The sequence below is a fragment of the Diceros bicornis genome, chromosome 30, assembly GCF_020826845.1.
Source record: "Diceros bicornis minor isolate mBicDic1 chromosome 30, mDicBic1.mat.cur, whole genome shotgun sequence".
Classification (NCBI taxonomy): Eukaryota; Metazoa; Chordata; class Mammalia; order Perissodactyla; family Rhinocerotidae; genus Diceros; species Diceros bicornis.
The window spans coordinates 10,468,394-10,491,642 of NC_080769.1; the positions used below are offsets into that span (position 1 = coordinate 10,468,394).

Consider the following 23,249-nt stretch of genomic DNA (forward strand, 5'->3'; position numbering starts at 1 on the left):
ACAGTGTATGCAAATAATAAGTGAGAGGAGCTGATGTTGCAAATCAAATTTCAGCCTACAAAGCCCATATGTTGAAACTATACACTGGCCTATTAATTCTTGATTATGATAGTTTGACCTTATTGATCCACTACTATATATTAAATACTATTCAGTCCATTTGATTATAGGTTCTCAATCAGCTTCAACTACCATTTGACTGGTCCACGACACAATTATATATAATTATTGCATGGCCTTGGAAGATAAGCACTATTGCTCTTAATTTGCTGTTGAGGATTTTGAGGCTCAGAAAGGAACTTTGAGTTGCCAAAGGTTTCAAATTTTTGAGTCAATATCTGGGCAGTGGAGTGTCTTCATATCCCACATCCTAAACAGGCTGTTACTAGTGAAAGGAAGCAGTTCACCTTTGCTGATGACATGAACCTTTGCTGCATAGCGTAGGGTAAAGGAAGACAAAGTTCAACTTATTTACGATGAAATTTGTGATTTAATAATCCTCTGACACCATTAGAGCCACACATCAACTAGAAATATGATTCCAGTACTGAAATCTCAGTTGTACACTCTAAACAAAGACATATATTTAAGACCATTTCTTTATGAGCTCACTTTGCAATATTCCAATTGCACACAACTGATATACCTTTTTCCTTATGTTGTGATTTATCATTCAGGCTTCAGTCAATAAAAAAGAAACCAAGCTAATTATTTCAATGAAGAGAATTGAGCACAGGGATTTGGTTAAATAGCTACTGAAAGACAAAGGCAAAAATGGAACAATGTGTTGCCGGATGGAAGCCATAAATATCAAGGGCTTAGGGGTGTAAAGGGAGTAGTGAACTTAACTTTAGAGTGTAGTGAAATTTACTGACCATTACTAAAAGTATGTAACAAGAAAGCCAGATGGAAAATAGAGCAGTGATTTCAAGAGACCCACTCTGGTACCACAAGATAAGTATAGCAGGGTGAGTTTGGAGCAGAGATACAATAGCTTAATAAACAGCACAAACGAAAATTTTATGGCATTGAAGGACAATTTATTTGAAGAAAACCACATTGCCTGGAGCTACGATAAGCCCTTTTGTATATTAAATTTTATGAGCTCGATCTCTTTAGGAACTCACAACTGAACCATCTCAGATGATTTGAAAAATCCTCATACCTAGACAGAAACCAGTCCAACTAAATCAGACTCTCTGGTGTTGAGACCCAGTCATCAGTATTTATACAACTCCACCAAGGGATGCCAATAAAGTCCATGGTTAGAGACCAGTGAACTGCATCCTCAGACATTACCTGAATAAACAGATTTGACAGATGCAAAATTCATATGGAAAATACACAGAAACCATGGCAAACGATGCAAATTTTAAGTATATGACAAGAGAGTGTGCATTTCACCTGGATACCAGAAGCAGTGAGGAGAACCTCTCATGAGTTCATTATGCTGCACAAAGGATTCCAGAATACTCCTCCAGTCCAATTAAAGACAAATCAAAAGAATATTCGTATATGAAATATGGAGAGGAATGAAAACCATGAGACTGAAAAAATAATGTGATCGAGGAAGCAGTATTCGCTGGTCTACGTGTTTGGTTTTGCTGATTTTTCCAACACACACTTCAAAAAGGATTGCACACACACTGAGGTTAGATTTGTCTGCTGTGGAGTCTCCATAGGGTGTTCTTAATGTCCCTGTTCCTCAGGCTGTAAATGAAGGGATTCAGCATGGGGGTGACTACGGTGTACACAATCGAGGCCACGACATCTTTCCTGGGGGAAAGTGACAATGCTGATCCAAGGTAAACTCCAATAGCTGTTCCATAAAATAAGCAAACAACAGACAGATGAGAGCAACAGGTGGAGAAGGCTTTGTACTTCCCATCTGATGAGGAGATTCTCACAATGGAGGAAACAATTTTATAGTAAGAGAAAAAGATCCCTGAGATAGGAAGAAAACCAGAGATGGCACCAACCGATACATGACTATGTTATTGGTGAAAGTGTCAGAACAGGCAAGGGTGAGGAGTTGAGAAGGGTCACAGAAAAAATGAGAAATATCCACATCCTTGAAGCAGGTAACTTGTAGCACAATCAAATTGTGCAGCAGGGAGTCCAAAAGGCTAATTAAAAAAGATGCCAAAACTAAGAAGCCACAGAGGCATGGGTTCATGATGACCGGGTAGTGCAGGGGGTGACAGATGGCCACAAACCGGTCATATGCCATCACAGTCAGAAGCATACCATCCATACATCCAAAAATGATCAAAAAAGACATCTGTGTCAGGCATCCCACATAGGAGATGACTCTGCTGTGAGTTTGGATGTCCACAATCATCTTGGGGATGGTGGTGGAGGTGATACCAATGTCAACCAAAGACAGGTTGGAGAGGAAGAAGTACATGGGGGTGTGGAGGTGGGAGTCAGAGCTGACAGCCAGGATGATGAGCAGGTTCCCCAACGTGGTGACCAGGTACATGGACAGGAACAGCCCAAGGAGCAAAGCCTGCTGTTCTGGATCATCTGAGAGGCCCATGAGAAAGAATTCTGAAACATGTGTTAGATTCTGTGGTTCTGTGTAGCTTGGACACCTTTTCAACAAGAAAAGAGGGTTGGAAAAAAGGAAACAAGTAAGTGGACACCCAGCACTGTGATCATATTTTGGACACATATTCAAGAATTCACTTGTGACGTCGTACACTCCAGTACCTTTGGTAATATTTCTCAGTGTCTCAAATCCAATTTTCCTAGAACTGTTTTCTCACTGGTTTCTGTGTTATTCATCTCTATACACACTTTAGAGACACTCAACTGAAGAGTATCAGAGGAGCATGAATATTTGAGATAACAAATCCATGATCACAGTAAAATACAACCTGCTTCTTTAAGAAAGAATATACTATAAGAAAGGCCCTTGTCCCTTGTAGAAAAAAGATCATTTGAATTTAAAGAAATTCAGAAGTAGTTAAATATACCTTATTTTATTCAAATACAATGCTAGATATTCCCTTCATTTAGAATATTTATAAAAACACTCTATAAAAGGCAATCTGGATTATAAAATAAAGTTGAATACATATGCAGAAAATATTTTTATTTGACAGTTATCTTCATGAGTTTCATCATTCTTGGTTTTCTGTCCTCCCTCATTCATGGAAATAAGTGATTGCTCAAATATGAGGGTTGTGTTTTAGAAATCCTTCAGTGTATAATTCCTATATTTGACTTTGGGGGACTTCAAATTTTGGTAAATATGGTTCAGTTAAGTGCACATAGTCATACAGCATTGATGACTATGAAGATGTTGGTGTACAGAGCATCCGTCAATGACCAAACATAACGAAATTTGAGAAACACTCTTGGAATTTTTTATTTTATATAGTTTTATTTGTATCAACCACATACAATCTCAGTAAAAGGTCCTGTGTATAAAACCACTTTTTGCTTTTTTTGGACTCGATTCTGTAGTGGCCTGATAATCCTGTTTCATTGTTTATTTTTTTCCAGCTTTATTGAGGTATGATTGACAAATAAAAATTGTGTATATTTAGGTTGTACAACATAAATGTTTTTTAAGGTATACAATGTGATGATTTAATATACATATTAAATGATTACCACAACCAAGTTAATTAACACATCTGTCACCTCACATACTTACCAGTTTTTGTGTGTGTGGTGAGGACATTTAAGATTTCCTCTTAGTAGATTTCAAGTATTCAATACAGTATAATTAACTATAGTCACTATGCTGTACTTTAGATCCCCAGAACTCATTCGTCTTCTAACTAGAAGTTTGTATCCCTTGACCAATATCTCCCCATTTCCCCCACCCTCCAGCCCCTGACAAGCACAGTTCTACTCCTTGGTTCTATGAACTTGATTTTCTTAGATTCCACATATACATGAGATCATACAGTATTTGTCTTTCTATTTGTGGCATAATTCAATAAGCATAATGTTCTCAGGTCCATCCATCTTATCATAAGTGGCAGGATTTCCTTCTTTTTATGGCAGAATAATATTCCAGTGTGTTTACATGTATGTGAATATATTAGATCACATTTTCTTTATCCATTCCTCTCTCAACTAGACACTTTGATTATTTTTATATCTTGTCTATTGTGAATAATACTGCAATGAACATGGAAGTACAGATATTTCTTTGAGATACTGATTTTATTTCCTTCAGATATATACCCAGAAGTGAGATGTTGTATCATATGATAGTTCCATTTTAATTAGCAGTAGTTTTTAACTTTTTGAGGAACCTCCATATTGTTTTCCGTAATGGCTGTACCAATATTCATTCCCACCACCAGTGCGCCACTGTTCCCCTTTCTCCACATCCTCACCAACACTTGTCTTCTGTTTTTTTGATCATAGCCATTCTAACAGGGGTGAGGTGATATCTGATCGTGATTTTGGTTTGCATTTCCCTGATGGTTAGTGATGCTGAGCACCTTTTCAGATACTTGTTGGTCTTGTTTTTCTGATAATAAGCCCTCTTATTTACAGGTGAGTTCAGCACCAGGGGAGGTCCCACGATCAGGTTTAAGACCCAGTCTTCTTATGTCTAGTTATCAGATTTTCATTTAATCCTTCCTGATGCAGGGATTGCAATTTTCTTACTTCGCTTACCTGTAGGTAATTATGGTTTATCAATTTGACAGGTCACATTATGATTTAATTCAGAAAAAATGCAAAAATAGAATAATATAAATGCTTCTGGGCAGTTTCCTCATCTGTAAAATTGGGATAATAATTGAACCTACCTTATAGAAATATTGTAAGAAAGTTTTAAAAAAAACATTTAAACTGCTTAGACCAGTGGTTCTCAGTTCCAGTTGATCAAATATATTTACCTGTGGTTATTTTAAAATATACAGATACCCTGCCCTTAGCCTAGAACCAATTTACTCAGGATCTCTACACATAAGGTTCTTGGTCATCCTAATGTGCAGCTGGGGGTGAGAAACACTGCCTTAAATTGTTGCCCAATACTTAGAAAATACTTAACAAATTTAAAATGTATATTTATAATCTAGTAAAATATTTATAATTTATTTTATTTATATTAAATAAATATTTAGTGTACATTATATATTTTCTATTATATTATTATTTATATAAATTTCTTCTTACAACAGTCCTATGAAAATTCTTGCCCCTCTCTCCATATCACACAAGTGAGAATTTGTATATAACAGGTGAGTGGGGATTAGTTGTTCAACTTCTTGCATGTTCAATTTTACTAATAATTGCCTACATTTGTTGTTCCATTACAAAAAGCATTTTCTATCAACTACATCCTCTTATTCTTAAGGTATACATTTGAAAATATCCTTGAAATCTGTCTTGGATAATCATTCCATGATAGATCCACATGAAATTTTCATCTTGTATAGGAAATATTTTCAATCTTAGATATCAAAACTGACTGTAAAGTTCATGACTATTCATATAAAACCCTATAATCCACCATGTTAATGCCATTGTGGCCCCTATAAACCACTGGCTCATTCCTATAATTCATAGCTAGTCTTACTGAACCAAAAGAGGATGAATCATTTCTTCTACCTTCATTTACTCATCTAGGACTAAAGAAGGTTTACAAAGAACTAGTCATTAGCTACAATAGAGGTGAAGAGAATGGGTGGAGGGAAAATGAAATCAATGTTTGAGTCTTATATCTTTCACGCCCTATATGTAGAGTGTGTGTAAATCTCTCAACCTGTCTGTACTTCTGTTCCTTCTTGGAAATGGAGAGTCTAACACTCATCTCTGGAAGATGTGTGGCACCTAAGGGAAGTTTGGAACTTAATAAATATTTGGTCAATTTTTTAGTAAAAAATTTCAATCATTATTGGAATAGCGTATTTAGTAATGAAATGCAATCCCCAAATTTAATGACATTTTACAGATTATGTGGCAGAGAAGTCAAAGCCTTTCCTGTCTCACTGCACTGGGGCATGGAATGACATGAAATCCTAAACGTATCTCAGCCCATTTATTTACTGCCTCCTTCGTTTCGGCCTCTTTTTTTCATATTTATTAAAATCTCTGCGTGAGTTTTCCAATAATGGATGCTGTAGATATTATTAAATGGAAAATAATAGGTACCATAGAAAGTCAATGACATAGACACAAACAAGCACTATTTTATCCTGTCTCTAGTCCTATGGGACATTCCTGAAAAGGCATAAACAGTCAAATGTGTGGAAGCCATACTGCCCACATGTTGTGTTTATGAACAATGGAAGGGTCTATTCAATATTTAACCAAGACTTTTTTGTTTTTGATGCCTTCCTCTGTGCAAAAAGGTATAGGCTCTGGACATCAGAAATAAATGAGATTTAGTCATTTCTCTTCATACACTGAGGACGTACTTGTATAAACAAAAATAAAATGTCCTGTCAGGGATATAGGGAAACCATAACTTCAGGTCACCAGATATTTAAGTCAAATGACATGAGAATTAGCTTTATAATTATTAGTAATAAAATATCTAAAATTTACTTTGCCCTTGCTTTATGCATTCATCACATTTACTGCAGAAAGGGCATCCATTATTTGTTTAATTCTTCTTTAGTGGAGTTGTATCAACCAGGAACCAACTCAGATGACAATCTTAAGTCTCAGAGATACTAAGAACTTTCCCCATAACACACCAATAGTAAATAAAGCAGACAGGATAAAAAATTAAATTGTTAGTCTCTGAGTTCCATGCGCTGAACTTCATTATTTCCAGTCTTTCTGAAAGTTTGAGCAGAGGTACAGAGGTATTAACCACAGGTACATCTGAGACACATTTTTAACTGTTTCCAGTTTCATGAGTAGGAATGGACCCCAAGACTCCAACTTTATGTCTCCTCCTGTGATTGAGTAGGCTGATTATAAGAATGGAGGAGGGCATAGCAGTTAAGTGCGCGTGCTCCGCTTTGGCTGCCTGGGGTTCACAGGTTCAGATGCCGGGCACGCACCAATGCACTGCTTGTCAAGCCATGCTGTGGCAGCGTCCTATATAAAATAGAGGAAGATGAGCACGGATGTTAGCTCAGGCCTAAACTTCCTCACACACAAAAAAAAGAACGGAGGCGGAAGTGGACAGTTGAAGTGAAATCCAGGAGCAGGCGCAAGAGGGAGAGATCTGCCCTGAATTATCATGAGCCAACTCTCTATGATCACTGCCTGTGATCTCAGTCATCCTTTCTATAGTTGATGCAGCAAGTGCTACCTACTGCTCTCCACTGTGGTCTAATAGAAACCCGTAAAGGGAAGAGCATAGTGAGCAGGGAGTCACTGCTAGGACTGACAGGGAAGTGAAATGACTGTTTGAGTTGGCAGGAGAGAAGACTTGCCAGATGCCTGAGTCTGGAGTCAGGCTGCCCAGATCCCTTCAACTCTTCCTAACTCATGATCTAGTACAAGTTACATAAAATGCTGTGCTCCTTTCCTCTTACTTAAAATAATGATATATGTGTGTTCATAATTTGGAGATATTATGCAGATGAAATCAAACTAGATACATAAAACACATACCTCAAAGCCCAGCAATTAGGAAGCCCTCAATAAACATGATGTTATGGTTAATGTCATCCCCCTCCTCATCATCCTCATCATCACCTTCATGATCATTTTGAAGTGCTTAGGGGAAAGTTTAAAGAGATCCATTTGCTGCTATATTGGGGGAGATGCCAACCAGAGCCAGAACAAGTGAGGCTAGAGACATGACTCTGAATTAGAGTTCTCACACCCCCACCAGAACAAAGAACATAAATTTTTCAGGTCTCAGTTGAAATTTTGTACATTGGTGCCCTCCCATCTGTCTATGGCAATGGTCATGTTTGTCTTCTTGAAGAAGAAATAATGCTCCTGACAGTCTCTCCTCCAATCATGGTCTCCCACAGCACTTACTGGGCTGGGCTGCATCTCTGCTGGAGCATGACCAAGGAGTGTGGATTCACTGACTCTATGCTGCCTGGTGTGTGATGAAGGCTCAGGGTCCCTCCTCAGGACTGGCGGGAAGACAGACTCAGGCTAGGAACTTCTGTTGCAGATGCCCGCAAAGGAAGGAGACACAGGCACAGAGGCATGATACTAGAACTGGCAAAGTAAAGGGTTGGAAGCACTAGCCAATTATTCATAATCGTATAACCTTGGAGGCTCAGTGCACAAAGCTCATAATCAGCCAATTGGTCCATGTCATCCCAATCTCTGAGGACTTGCTAATATTAATTGAAGAGGAAAAGGAGACAAGTGAATGTCCTTAGAAGGGTCTGGGTCCTTCCTTTCCTCAGGAAGAGGTTCACCTGGACTCCTTGCTTCTTACTTCCCAGTTGCAGGATCTTAACATAAAATTCAGAGTTTTTTTTTCAATTTAACAACTCAGTGTCTGATTTTCATATCTGTAAATCCATTGTATTAATCATGAAGTCTATGCAGAATTAGGTCTTCTATATCAAGTACATGATACTGTTTTCATTTTCTCAGTTAATATTTGTCTCTAAAGTTAAATTATAATTTTCATTTCCTTAGACCTTTGTTGCATTGACATTTTATATGTTGGAGATTTACAGGATTTTTTTTTTTTTGGCTAATTTGAATGAGTCTTAAGTTCTAAATTTTAAAGCTAATTGAACTACATTTTCATATTACAAAACTATTGATTCTTACATATTTATTTGGTCACTGATACTTTACTTAAATACTTCAGAGGGCCTCTCAGAAAGTTGCAATCATGGCGTCAGCCAGGGCTACAGTCATCTCATGGCTTGACTGGCACAGGCCCACTTCCAGTCTCACTCATAAGATTCATGGTAGGATTCACATATTTGCAGGCTATTGGCCAGAGAATTCCCTCAGTTCCTTGACACAAGGCTCTCTTGATGGGACAGCTCACAACACAGCAGTTGGGTTCCAGCAACATGAGCAACTGAAAGAGAAGAGAGAAGCCACAAGAAGAAAGCCAGTATTTTTTTTTTTCCACTCTATTCCCAGAAGTGACTTCTCAACAGTTTTTCCACATTCTGATTGTCGGAAGTGAGTCACTATATCCGTCTCACATTCACTGAAAGGGAAATACATAAGGGCATGAAAACCAAGAGTTGGCGATCATTGGAAGCATCTTAGATACTGCCCACCACACAGGCTTCATCTTCTATAAGTACTTTGTGCTCCAAGCCTCAGGTCATCTACACACACACACACACACACACACAGCAATATTATTCAGCCATGAAAAAGGAAGAAATCCTGCTATTTGCTACAACATGGATGGACCTTGAAATCATTATGCTAAGTGAAATAAGTCAGACGGAGAATGACAAATACTGTACAATCTTGCTCATATATGGAATCCAAGAATATTGAACTCATAGACGCAGAGTAGATTGGCAGTTTCCAGGGGCTGAGGGGTGGTGGAAATGGGGAGATGTTGGTCAAAGGGTACAAACTTTCTGTTATAAGAATAAGTTCCAGGGATCTAATGTACATCATGGTGACTATAATTAACAATACTGTGTTGTGTACTTGAAAGTTGCTATGAGAGAAGAGTTAATGTTCTCACCATAACAACAGCAATAAAAAAAATGATGACTATGTGAGATAAAGCATGTGTTAACTAACCTTATTTTGGTAAACATTTTGCAATATATATGTGTATCAAAACATCATATTGTACACCTTAAAATACAAAATGTTTATGTCAATTATGTCTCAATAATGCAAAAAAAAACCTGAAAGCCTAAAAAAGAACAATGCCCTAGTTTTGTTTGCCAACAAGGTGCGTCTACCTCCAGAATAATGTCTGTTGTCCTGTTTACCAGTATTTCAGAAGTATTAATGGAGTGATATACTAGCCAGAAAAGAGGACATAAAAGCTTTGGTCAGAAAAGTCTGCCTTATAAGACAAGTTGAAATGTAAGTGTAACATCCCATTTTTCTAGTCATCTGAGATCATTTAAAATTAAATAATTTTGTCATTGTTTTTATCATATAAATTCAACCCAATCTTGTGATGCAAGTCTATTTACTCCCATTTTACCAATTGTGAACCTAATGGAAAGGTATTGTACGCATGCTGTAGAAAACCTAGGATTAGTACTCATGTGTGTACTTTCTATTTCAATATTTTCAGATTTAAAATTTCTTATGTTCATTTGTCTTTGTGAATTTTAAGATGATGTAAAATGAAAACAGGATGTAGTAAAGTTATCAGAACATAAACTGGAAATTAAACCACACACACAAAAAAGCAACATTACTTTGACACTTTCCAAGGTTCTTTGGCTATCACTCAGGTTTGCATATGTGAATATGCACATATAATATTTTAGTAATTTTTATTGCATGAAATCTCTTCCCACTAACTGATGTGAATTGAATTTATCCCCTGCAAAGTGCATTCCATTCTCTAATATTAAATTTTTTCATCCATATATTGGTAGGTGATTTTCCTTAAAGGCAATGCAAATTAAGCTAGTTATGGATAGCTTTTCAGAGAGCCAAGATAACCACTATAAAAATGATGTGTGATGTCTCCAAGGAGAGATGGATACCAATCTTGTAGAATTCAAAAGAAACCCAAAAACTGAGTTATCATTACAGAAAGTATGATAATAAAGTCAAGTCCTAACCAGGCTGTTACTGGAAAGAGCTCCGCTTTGCTGACAACATGGTCCTTTCAAATCCTAGAGTAAAAGAAAAGAAGATAAATTCCAACAACTGGAAATATGATATCACCACCTATTTTCCAGATGTATACCCATGACCAAGATATAGATAGCGTTTACAGCCACCTTTCTTACCTTAGCACATTTTGCAATCTTCCAATTGCAGACACCTCACAACATACTTTTATACCCCAGGTTACAATATCAGTGATGGTTCAGTCAAGAAAAGAGAAACCACTTAGTCATTTTAATGAAGAGAATTTAATTAGGGAATTGGATATTGAACGACTGAAATGCATAAAAGAACAATGAGATAATATAGCCATCATAAGTGAAGGAAGAAGCTACCACACCAGAGGCTTGAGAGGTGTAAAGGGAAAAGTTGAGCTTTTAGGGCAAGGTGACATTTACTTACTACTATTGAAAGTACTTAAAGTGAACACAAGATGGAAAATAAAGCAGTGATTTCAAGAGCCCCACCTCAGCACCACAAAGCAAAGTATCGAAGTGTGAGTTTGGAGCAGAGGGACCATAGTTTCATAACCAGCACATGTGCCCAGCTGTATAGTGTACAGAGAGAAGATATGTGAAGAAACGTTATCAGGAATAATGCGGAAAACACATTGCCTATTGCTACAGTGGGCTTTTTGTATCTTCCCTTTTGGAGCTCTAATCTCTTTAAGATCATTGGCATTTTCCCATTAGCTGTTAGGATCCAAGACACACAGATCGTCTTAAATGAAAGATCTCACTTAGATCAGTATTTCTCATTGTTGGTTGCACAATAGAAACAGCTGGGGGCTTTTAAAAATCCTCATGCTCAGGCCACACATTAGTCCAATTAAATCAGAATCTCTGGTGGCGAGACACAGTTTTCAGTATTTTTAAACTTCCCAGATGATTCCAATAAAAGCCAAGGTTGAGAACCAGTGACATGCACCCTCACACATAACCTGCATAAACAGATTTGATAAATGAGAAATTTGTATGGAAAATACACAAGAGCTGTGGGAAAGATGTAACTTTTAAATACACAAAAAGAGAGTTGTTCATCTTTCTGGGATGCCTGGGTCATCGATGATAAACTATAGACGTCTCCATGGATATAATAGAATTTAGTCAGGCAGTGATTATGTTATACAAAGGATCCCATACTACGCCCCCAGTCCCACTAAAGACATACCAAAAGAAGCAATATTCAGGTATTACAAAAGGAGAGAAAGCCACAAGAGCTACAAAATGATGTGATGACAGGGGTAGGATTTACAGGTCTAGATGTTTAGTTTTGCTGCATTTTCCAACCTACACTCCAAATGAATGGCACAGGTACTGATATTAGATTGTTTTGCTGAGGAGCCTCTGCATGGCTCTTTTGATGTCTCTATTCCTCAGACTGTAGATGAAGGGGTTCAGCATAGGGGTGACCACAGTGTACACCACCGAGGCCACCGCATCATTCTTGGGAGACAGTGAGACAGCAGAACTGAGGTAAACCCCAAGGCCTGTTCCATAAAATAAGCAAACAATGGACAGGTGAGAGCCACAGGTGGAGAAGGCTTTATACTTCCCACCTGAGGAGGGGACCCTAAGAATGGAGGAAACAATTTTATAGTAAGAGAAAAGGATCCCTGTGATAGGGAGAAAACCAGAGATGGCACCAACCAAATACATGACTACATTATTAGTGGATGTGTCAGAACAGGCAAGATTGAGGAGTTGAGAAGGGTCACAAAAGAAATGAGAAATTTCCACATCTTTGAAGTAGTTAAGTTGTAAGACAATCGCATTGTGCATCTGGGAGACCAAAAGGCTGATGAAAAGTGACATCAAAACCAACAAGCTACAAAAGCGTGGGTTCATGATGACGGAGTAGTGCAGGGGGTGACAGATGGCCTCAAACCGGTCATAGGCCATCACTGTCAGGAGGAGACTATCCAAACATCCAAAAAGCATAAAAAAAGACATCTGAGTCAGGCATCCCACATAGGAGATGACTCTGCTGTGAGTTTGGATGTCCACAATCATCTTGGGGATGGTGGTGGAGGTGAAACCCATGTCAGCCAAGGACAGGTTAGAGAGGAAGAAGTACATGGGGCTGTGGAGGTGGGAGTCAGAGCTGACTACCAAGATGATGAGCAGGTTCCCCAACATGGTGACCAAGTACATGGACAGGAACAGCCCAAAGAGCACAGGATGTAGTTCTGGATCATCTGAGAGTCCCAGGAGGAAGAATTCTGAGACACGTGTTAGGTTTTTTAGTTCTGTGTAGCTTGCACACCTTTTGAAAAAGAGAAGAAGGTCGGAAAAAAGGAAACAGGTAAATGGAAACCCAGCACTATGTCCATATTTTGGATTCAAGCAATTCACTTGTGAGGTTATACACCGCAGTACCTTCAGCAACATTTCTAAGTGTCTCAAATCCAATTTTTTTAGAACTGCTTCCTCACTGGTTTCTGTGTTATTCATCTCTTTCTATACACACTTACTCTAGAGACACTCACCTGAAAAATGTAATAAGAAGATCAGGGACATTTAGAGATAACAAATCCATGAACATCGTAAAATACAGCCCACTCTTTTAAATAAATATATTGAATAAGAAATATCCTTCTCCCTTTAAGTAAAAAAAAAAAAATTATGCTAATTAAATGACACTTGCAGTCTTATTTTATTCAGATACAATGCAAGAAATTCCCTTTATTTGGAGTATTGATAAACTGTATAATTTCTAGAACTACGTTATTTGGATTCTAAGTGGAAGTCAAATGTTCATAATCAGAAAGCCTTTTTTATGTGTCAGTTATCTTCCTGGTTTTTCATCATTCTTTTGTTTTCTGATTTCTCTCCTCCATGGGAATACGTGCTTACTCAAATATGTCGGCAGTCTTGTCTTTCCCAGGGAACACTTGAGCACTGTTTGTGGGATTGCAAATTGGTACATCCACAATGGAAAACAGTACAAAGGTTACTCAAAAAATTCAACTGATTTTTGTATGTTGATTTTGTATCCTGCAACTTGACCATATTCGCTTATTACTTCTAAAAGTTTTTTGGTGGATTCTTTAGTTTTCTATATACAAAATCATGTCATCTGCAAATAGTGACAGTTTCACTTCTTCCTTTCCAGTTTGGATCCCTTTTATTCCTTTTCTTGCCTGATTGCTCTGGCTAGGACTTCCAATACTATATTAAATAGGAGTGGTGAGAGTGGGCATCCTTGTCTGGTTCCTATTCTTAGAGGGATAGCTTTCAGTTTTTCACCATTGAGGACGATATGAGCTGTGGGTTTGTCATCTATGCCCTTTATTATGTTGAGGTACTTTCCTTCTATACACATTTTATTCAGAGTTTTTATCATAAATGGATGCTGTATCTTGTCAAATGCTTTCTCTGCATCTATGAAGATGATCATGTGATTTTTATTCTTCATTTTATTAATGTGACGTATCACATTGATCAATTTGTGAATGTTGAACCATCCCTGCATCCCTGGAATAAATCCCACCTGATCATGGTGTATAATCTTTTTAATGTATTGTTGTATGTGATTTGTTAGTATTTTGTTGAGGATTTTTGCATTGATGTTCGTCAGTGATATTGGCCTGCAATTCTATTCTTTTGTGTTGTCCTTGTCTGGTTTTGGTATCCAGGTAATGTTGGCTTCATAGAATGAGTTAGGGAGCTTCCCCCCTCCTCAATTTTTTGGTAGAGTTTGAGAAGGATAAGTATTAATTCTTCTTTGAATGTTTGGCGGAATTCACCAGGGAAGCCGTCTGGTCCTGGACACTTATTTTGCGGGAGGTTTTTGATTACTGTTTCGAGTTCCTTACTGGTGATGAGTCTATTCAAATTCTCTATTTCTTCATGATCCACTTTTGGAAGGTTGTATGATTCTAAGAATTTATCCATTTCTTCTAGATTGTCTAATTTGTTGGCATATAGCTTTTCATAGTATTCTCTTATAATTTTGTATTTCTTAGGTGTCTGTTGTAATTTCTGCTCTTACATTTCTGATTTTACTTATTTGAGCCTTCTCTCTTTTGTTCTTGGTGAGTCTAGCTAAAAGTTTGTCAATTTTGTTTATCTTTTCAAAGAAGAAGCTCTTGGTTTTATTAATTTTTTCTCCTGTTTTTTTTAGTCTCTATTTCATTTATTTCTGCTCTGATTTTTATTATCTCCCTTCTTCTACTGATTTGGGGCATTGTTTGTTCTTTTTCCAGTCTTACTGTAGTTAATATCCAATACCTATATTAAAAACATAAACATTTAATAATACCTTCTTCAAAACTCCTATTTTATAGTTTTGAAATACTACAGATAAAATTTGTGTTTTCTTTAAATTCCTGCATGAATCTATTGCCCTGAACACCTGTCCCCCAAAACAACCATTGTCATTAATTTTGTGGGTATATTTTCTGTCATTGTTTCCATAATGTTAATATTTATTTATGTATTTGTAAAGGGTTTTCTTGAAAATTTATCTGAGTAGTATATTACTACACATATTACATCTAAACGTTCTTATTTACCACAACATTGTGTTTAATACTAGATATAATACTTTTACTGACACACAGTATTACCGAGGAAGGGACTTCATTTTATTTACCGATTCCTTATTCAACAATCCTATGAAAATTCTTTTGCCTTGTCCACGTCATACAAGTGAGAATTTATGTATGGTATGTGCATGGAAGACAGTTGTTTGTGTTGTAAAAATCAATACCAGCTGAATTTTACTATTTATTGCCTACATTCGTTTTCCTAATAGAAAAATCAGTTGCTATCACTACATGCTATTATTAAGGTATAGAATCAGAAATATTCTCAAGTATCTAATAATAGTCATTCCATGATAGATCCACATGAAAATTCACATCTTATATGGGGAATAAAATTTCCACATTTCAGATTTTCAAACTAGGCTGTAAAGTACATTACTATTAATAGAAAATCCTATGATCCACCATATTAGTGCCATAAGCGCCCCTAAAACCACTGTTTCATTACCCTAATTCACAGAAGTGTGTGTAAATCCCTCAACCTCCCTGTGTTGGTGTTCCTGATCTGGAAATGAAGAGAACAGCCATCTCCAGAGATGTGGCATCTAAAGAAGGGGGAAGTTAGTAAATATTTGGTTATTGTTTTATAACAGGAATTTGAATCATTATTGGAACAGTGGGTTTATAGATGAAATGCAACCCTAAGAAAGCTTTAATAACCTTTTATTTGATTATATGGCAGAGAATCTGAAGGCTCTCTTGTCTCGTGGCACTAGAAATCCTAAAGTGTGTCTCAGCCCACAAAATAAAATTTACCTTTCCTTTATCATTCTGCCTCTTCTTTTTCATATTTATGAAAAACACTGTGATGGTTTTTGAATAATTGAGTGTTGTAAATGTTATGGAAAATAATAGATCTTATTGAATGTCTATGACATACGTACAAACAAGTGCTATTTTATCTTGTCTCTTGTCCTCTGGGACATCCATGAACTGGATGAAGGCACAGGGAAGAAAGCTTCAGTTGCACAAGCTATAATATCTATGCTCTGTTTCTCGAACCAAAAAAGAGTCTATTCAATATCTAACATATTTTGGGGTTTTGTTGTTGTTGTTGTTGCTGCCTACTCTGTGCCAAAGATGATGTAAGATGTGGGGAATCAGAGGTGAATGTGACTCAGTTGTTTCTTTGCAAGTACTCAATATCTATTTGTATAGGGACAAAAATAAAATATTCTGTCAGGTATCCTTTGAAAACCAATCCATCAGATTACTGAATATTTTGGTTGAATGGTATGAATGAAGCTCGGTGTTATCAATATTAATAATAATAATATCTAAATTTTTGCCCTTGTGTGTATCCATCACATATTTAATTGCATAGGTAGTATTCATTGTCTATTTAGCTCTTACTCAATGGAGTGCTATCAACTAGGAATCAACTCAGATGACAATGTTGAGGCTTGGTGATGCTAAGAACTTGCTCCATGTTACTAGATAAAAAGTAGAGCAGATAGAACTTAAAATTATATTATGGATCTCTGAGGCACATGCAGTTAATGTCTTCACTGTTAAAATTCAGAATGTTTAAAGCAGTGATTCACAGGTCTTAACCAACGCCACATATATTGTACATCTTTTAATAGTTTCTTGCTTCCTGAGTATGAGTAGACCTGAGACACTTGATGTTACATCTCCCTTTGAAATGGAGAAGTGCTAAATTACAAGAATGGAAGAGGAAGTGGACAGCTGAGGCAAAATCCAGGAGTAGAGAGGTCTGTCCTAAATTGTCATGAGCCAGCTCTTTCTGTGATCCCTGCCTGTGGTCTCAGCATCCTTCCTATAGTTGATGCAGTGAGTGCTACTCACTGCTCTCCGCTGTGGTCCACCAGTAACCTCCAAGGAGAAGAGCACAGGGAACAGAGGGTGTCTGTGTGGAATGACCAGAGAAGGGACATGGCTGGTTGGGTTGGCAGGGGAAGAATTCTGGCCAGGGGCCCTATGTCTGGAGTTAAGACTGTATGATTGAACCTTTTATCCCATTCTATCCCAGATCAAGTTACATTAAAAGTCTATAGTCCTTTCCTCATCTGTAAAAGAACAATAACATGTGCACATATATCTCAGGGGTGACTAAGCTAATGAAACAAGCTACATGGAGTGCTTAATTCAGAGCCTAGCATCTGAGAATCTTTAATAAAGGTTCATGATATCATGTATAGGGTCACCTGGTATCATCTCCCATTCTTCTTCAACATCACCTTCATGATCATTTAGGGGTGCTTAGGACACAGTTTAGAGGGGTTCATTTCCTGCTTCAGTGAGAGAGATGCCTAAGGGAGCTAGAACCAATGTGGGTGGGAAGCAGAACTCTGAATGCGAGTTCCCAGATCCCCACCAGAACCAAGAACATTAACTTCATAGGCCTCTATGCTGAAACTGCATATTGGTGCCCTCCCATCTGGCTATGACGACAGCCCTACCTATCCTGCTGATAAAGAAATAGTGCTTCCCCAGTTCCCCCTGTTCCACCCTTCCAAGGGCACTCACTGGACTGTGCTGCCTCTCTGCTGGGGCGTGGCAAAGGAATGATGATCCAGCACTCTTCCCATGCCTGGTGAGTGATGAAGGCTCAGGCTCCGTTCTCGGGACTGGCAGGAAGACAGAGGCAAGCATGGACCCCTTAATGAATAACTCTTGGAAAGGAAGACACGTATACAGATCCACCTGTACTAGGACCAGAAAACTGAAAGGTTGCAGGGCACAGGCTGATTATTTACAGCTGTGTGGGCTTGAGAGCTCAATGCACAGAGCTCGTAATTAGCCAAATGGTCCATGTTATCCCAATCTCTGAGGACTTGTTAAGATTAACGGAACAGGATCATAGGAAAAGTAAATGTCCCTTATAGAATCTGAGGCTTTCCATGTCTTAGGAGGAATTTCATCTGTACTCTTCCCTCTGAATTTCAAGTTTAATACATCTTAATAAACAATTCAGACTTAGAGGAAGATGGGCATGGATGTTAGCCCAGGGCCAATCTTCCTTAGCAAAAAAAAAAAAAAAAAAGAGGAGGCTTGGCATTGGATGTTAGCTCAGGGCTGATCTTCCTCACACACAAAAAACAATTCAGACGTGTTTTAAATTAACATACCTCAACATATGACCTTATCATCATCAAATGCATTCAAATGACCAAATAATTGAGGCAGAATTAGGTCTTCTATATCAACAGTCTGACAATATTTCCATTTGCTCAGTTAATATTTGTGTCTCTAAGGACAACTTTTTAAATATATATTGTGGAAAGATCACTTAACAGGAGATCTACTCTCTCAACAAATTTTGAATTGGTCACATATTATTGTGGACTATAGGTACAATGTTGTACAGCAGAGCTCTAGAGCTTCTTCATCTTGCTTAACTGAAACTTTATGCCCTTTGATTAGTAATTCTCCATTTCTCCCTCCTGTCAGCCCTGGCACATATATCTTGTAAGTGGAATCATGTAATATTTGTGTTTCTGTGATTGGCTTATTTCACTTAGCATAATATCCTTAAGGTTCATCCATGTTGTTGCAAATGGCGGGACTTTTTTCTGTTTTTCTGGGTGAATAGTATTCTATTATATATACAATCTTTTCATACATATATATAATCACAGTCCTTTTATCCATTCATCTCTCAATGGACATTTAGGTTGTTCCCATACCTTGGCTATTGTGAATAGTGCTTCAACGAACATAGGAGTGCTCCTATCTCTTTAAGGTCTTGATTTCAATTCTTTTGGGCAAATACCAAGAAGTGGGATTGTTGGATGATATATCAGTTCTATTTCAATTTTCTGAGGAACCTCCATACGGTTTTCCATAGTGGCTAAGACATTTTCTATTTACACCAACAGTGTGCAAGTTTTCCAGTTTCTCCACATCCTTGCCAACACTCGTCTTTTTCTTTTTTTATAATAGCCACCCCAACAGATGTGATGAGATCTCAGTGTGGTTTTGATTTGCATTTCCCTGATGAATAGTGATGTTGAGAACCTTAGCCATTTGTATGTCCTCTTTGGAAAAATGTTTATTTGAGTCCTTACCCATTTTTTAATAACCCAGGTTATTAGATTTTTTCATTACTGAATTGTAGGAGCTCCTTATATATTTTGGAGATTAACAAATTATCAGACATATGGTTTGCAAATGTTTTCTCTCATTTCATAGGTTTCATTTTCACTGATGAGGAATCTGAAGTGCACTGATTGCCACAGGCCTCAAATTTTTGCTGAGATCTAGGTGGAGTTGTAAAGGAAATCCCATACCCTGCTGGTTAGGCACATATGTGTAGTGATGGATTGTAAGTAGTATTTGGGTGGTGAACATGATGTAATCAATGAAGAAATAGGAGTATAATGATGTATGCCTGAAATTTATACAATGTTACAAACCAATGTTACTGCAATAAAAAAATTTAAAAAAATCCCATACCCTCTCTATTATCTGTGATGTCTCTCTCATATCAAGGATAGTAGCACCACTCCTAGATAGTTACTGTGGACCTTTTTGGCAACTTCCATTCAGGCTTTCCCTCCCTGTGTAGTGCTAATCAATTAGCAGCACTCATTCTAAATGTTGAAGGTTAAAGAGGAAGAAGAAAGTATTACCACTGAGGAGAATATAAAATGAGATACAAAAAATCAACATTACTGTATTAGTCAGGGATTTCCAGAGAAAATGAACCAACAGGATATGGATAAATGCATATATACAGAGAGATTTATTTTAAGAAATTGGCTCACGTGATTGTAGAGGCTTAGTAACTCCAAATTTTGCAGGGGAGGCCAGCAGGCTGAAGATTCAGGGAAGAGTTGTAGTTCAAGTCCAAATGCAGTCTGCTGGCAGGATTTCTTCTTCTACCAGGAGGTCAGACTTTGTTCTATCAAGGCCTTCGAGTAATTGGAGTAGGCCCACTCACGCTAGAGAGAGTCATTTGCTTTATTCAAAGGCCAACGATCTCAATGTTAATCTCAGCCAAAAAACACTTTCACAGGAACATCCAGAATAATGTTTGATCAAATGTCTGGGAGCCAGGGCCCAGCCACGTTGACGTATAAAATTAACCAACACAATTACCTTGGCAGATTCCAAGGGCTTTTGCCCATTACTTAGGTTTGCAGAAATAGAGACAAAGCCTATGCATTGTTCCAGAGTAGATCAGACCCAAACTGTCTCATATCAGTTCATGAAAACCAAGGAATCAAAACCCTAATTTAGTCATTTTTTAATGGGAAGTATCTCTTCTCACTGGCTGGTAGGGCTTCATCCCCTGTAGAGGATCCCCTTGTCCAGTATCAAGTTCCTGTTCAGTGAAGTTGGTAGATGATTGAGCTTAGTGGCAAAAGGCCAAGTCATTAAACTAGTTAGCAGGCAGGTGTTCAGAGAGCCCCAGATCACTGTCTCAGAAACTATGTGACATCCCTAAAGTGAAGATGGACACTCATATAGTGGACACAGATGAGAGCCAAAAGACAGATTTGTCAGGAAAAGAGACAGGGAAGAATAGTTTCAAAGTGAAGTCCTAAAGATACTGTTACTACCGAATGGAAAGAGCCACCTTTTGTTGAAGTAAATTATAGAAGGGTGAGTTTGGAACGAGGTAACAATACATTATTAACCAGCACAGACGACTAGTTGTAAGGTATGGAAGGACAATGTCTGTAAAGAAATATCAGGGGGGCTGGCCCCGTGGCTTAGCGGTTAAGTGCACGTGCTCCGCTACTGGCGGCCTGGGTTCCAATCCTGGGCGCGCACGGACCACCGCTTCTCCGGCCATCCTGAGGCCGCATCCCACATACAGCAACTAGAAATATGTGCAACTATATCATACAACTATCCACTGGGGCTTTGGGGGGAAAAAAAGGAGGAGGATTGGCAATAGATGTTAGCTCAGAGCCGGTCTTCTTCAGCAAAAAGAGGAGGATTAGCACGGATATTAGCTCAGGGCTGATCTTCCTCAAAAAAAAAAAAAACAGAAAGAAAGAAAGAAATATCAGGAATGTTGGGAAATATCACAGCGCCTGTTGAGAGGATGAACTTTTTCATATCATCCCTCTCATCGCTAGGAGGACATTAAGAACTTCAGCATCTGCTCAGGAGCAGTGAAAGATCCAAACATACTAGTCATCTTTGAATGAAACATGTGATTTGATCAGTAGATCACAACCTTGTTTATACATGAGAACAATCTGGGATGATTTTTAAATCCTCATGCTAAGGCTACACTTCAGGCCAATTCAGTTATAATCTGTGGAGAAGCAGTCATCATTATTTTAAAGATCCCCAGGTGACTCCAATATGAAGCCAAAATTGAGGACCAGTGACATGCATCCTTACACATAACATGCATAACAGATCTGAAAGACACAAAAGTTCTATGGACAACAGACATGAATTTTGGAAAGGGTTGAGGATTACTAAATATTAAAGAAAAGAGCTGTGCATTTCTCCAGGATGCCTGGGTTATAGATGAGAAATAAAGAAGGCTGTATAGCTGTAATGTGATTCAATCATGCAGTGGTTATAATGAGGACAGGATCCCACAACACTCCTTCAATCCCATTTGTACCTAACAAAAATATGAAATATTGAGAATATTGAAAGGCACAAGAGCTGCAAAAATTATGAAACCAAATGGGCAGAATCTCAAATTCCAGCTGTTTGGATTTACTGGCTTTTCCAACTCACACACCAAAAAAGATGGTGTAGGTATTGAGATTACACTGTTCTTCTAAGGAGCTTCTGCATGGCCCTCTTGATGTCCCTGTTCCTCAGGCTATAGATGAAGGGGTTCAGCATGGGGGTGACCACGCTGTACATCACTGAGGCCACTGCATCCTTCCTGGGGGAATGTGAGACAGCAGAACTGAGATATACACCAAGTCCTGTTCCATAAAATAAGCAAACAACTGACAGATGAGAGCCACAGGTAGCAAAGGCTTTGTACTTCCCACCTGTTGATGGGACTATCACAATGGAGGAAACAATTCGAGAATAAGAGAAAAGGATCCCTGTGAGTGGAACACCACCAGGGATAGCAGCAATAAAATACATTAATATGTTATTGATGGGGATTTCAAAACAGGCAAGGTTGAATAGCTGAGAAGGGTCACAAAAGAAATGAGGGATTTCCACATCCATGAAGAAGGTAAGTTGTGACACAATCAAACTGTGCAGAGGGGAGTACAAAAGACTAATGGCAAAAGATATCAAAACCAACAGGCCACAGAGGCGGGAGTTCATGATGACTGGGTAGTGCAAGGGGTGACAGATGGCCACAAACCGATCATATGCCATTGCAGTCAGGAGGAGACTGTCCAAACATCCAAAAAGAGTGAAAAAAGACATCTGAGTCAGGCAGCCCACATAGGAGATGACTCTGCTGTGAGTTTGGATGTCCACAATCATCTTGGGGATTGTGGTGGAGGTGAAACCGATGTCAGCCAAGGACAGGTAGGAGAGGAAGAAGTACATAGGGGTGTGGAGGTGGAAGTCAGAACTGATGCTCATGATGATGAGTAGATTCCCAAGCATAGTGACCAGGTACATGGACAGGAAGAGGCTGAAGAGGAGAGGCTGCAGTTCTGGGTCATCTGAGAGACCCATGAGGAGGAATTCTGAGACACGTGTTACATTCTTTGTTCCCATGTGACTGAGACACCTCCTAGAAATGAAAAGAGACTCAGAATAAATGAAATAAGCCAGTCAGTCAGTGTTGTATCTGTATTTCAGAATCAAGCAAATCAAAGTAAAGCATTCACACTTGAGGACCACATACTCCAGTACCTTCAGCTATATTTCTCAGTGGTGGCAAACTCATTTCCTCTTAGAACTCTTTCCTCATTGATTTCTTGGTTATTTACCTTTTTCTATATATACCCACTTTAGAGACACTGAGCCAAAGTGTGATCAAGGAGCAAGCCAATTTAGAGTTAATAAATTGATGAACACTGTAATATATCAGCCTTCTCCATTGAAGGAAATATATAGAATAAGAAATATGTTTCTCCCTTAGAAAAAAAAA

General features: G+C 38.2%; 3 protein-coding genes across 3 annotated transcripts; all 3 read right to left on the reverse strand.

Annotated features, from left to right (window-relative positions):
- Nucleotides 1-1,652: 1,652 nt before the first annotated feature.
- LOC131394443 (olfactory receptor 7E178-like) lies at nucleotides 1,653-2,625 on the reverse strand. The gene is given in 2 exon segments (XM_058525813.1): nucleotides 1,653-1,981; nucleotides 1,984-2,625. Coding segments are annotated over 2 exon segments (885 nt in total). The 5' UTR covers nucleotides 2,540-2,625.
- A 9,386-nt stretch (nucleotides 2,626-12,011) lies between these two features.
- Nucleotides 12,012-12,985, reverse strand: LOC131394442 (olfactory receptor 7E178). The gene has a single exon (XM_058525812.1). The coding sequence runs from the start codon at nucleotides 12,840-12,842 to the stop codon at nucleotides 12,012-12,014; it is 831 nt and encodes a 276-aa protein (XP_058381795.1). The 5' UTR covers nucleotides 12,843-12,985.
- Nucleotides 12,986-21,943: 8,958 nt separating this feature from the next.
- LOC131394446 (olfactory receptor 7E178-like) lies at nucleotides 21,944-22,897 on the reverse strand. The gene has a single exon (XM_058525817.1). It carries the CDS (start codon nucleotides 22,871-22,873, stop codon nucleotides 21,944-21,946), a length of 930 nt encoding a protein of 309 aa, XP_058381800.1. The 5' UTR covers nucleotides 22,874-22,897.
- Nucleotides 22,898-23,249: the final 352 nt, after the last annotated feature.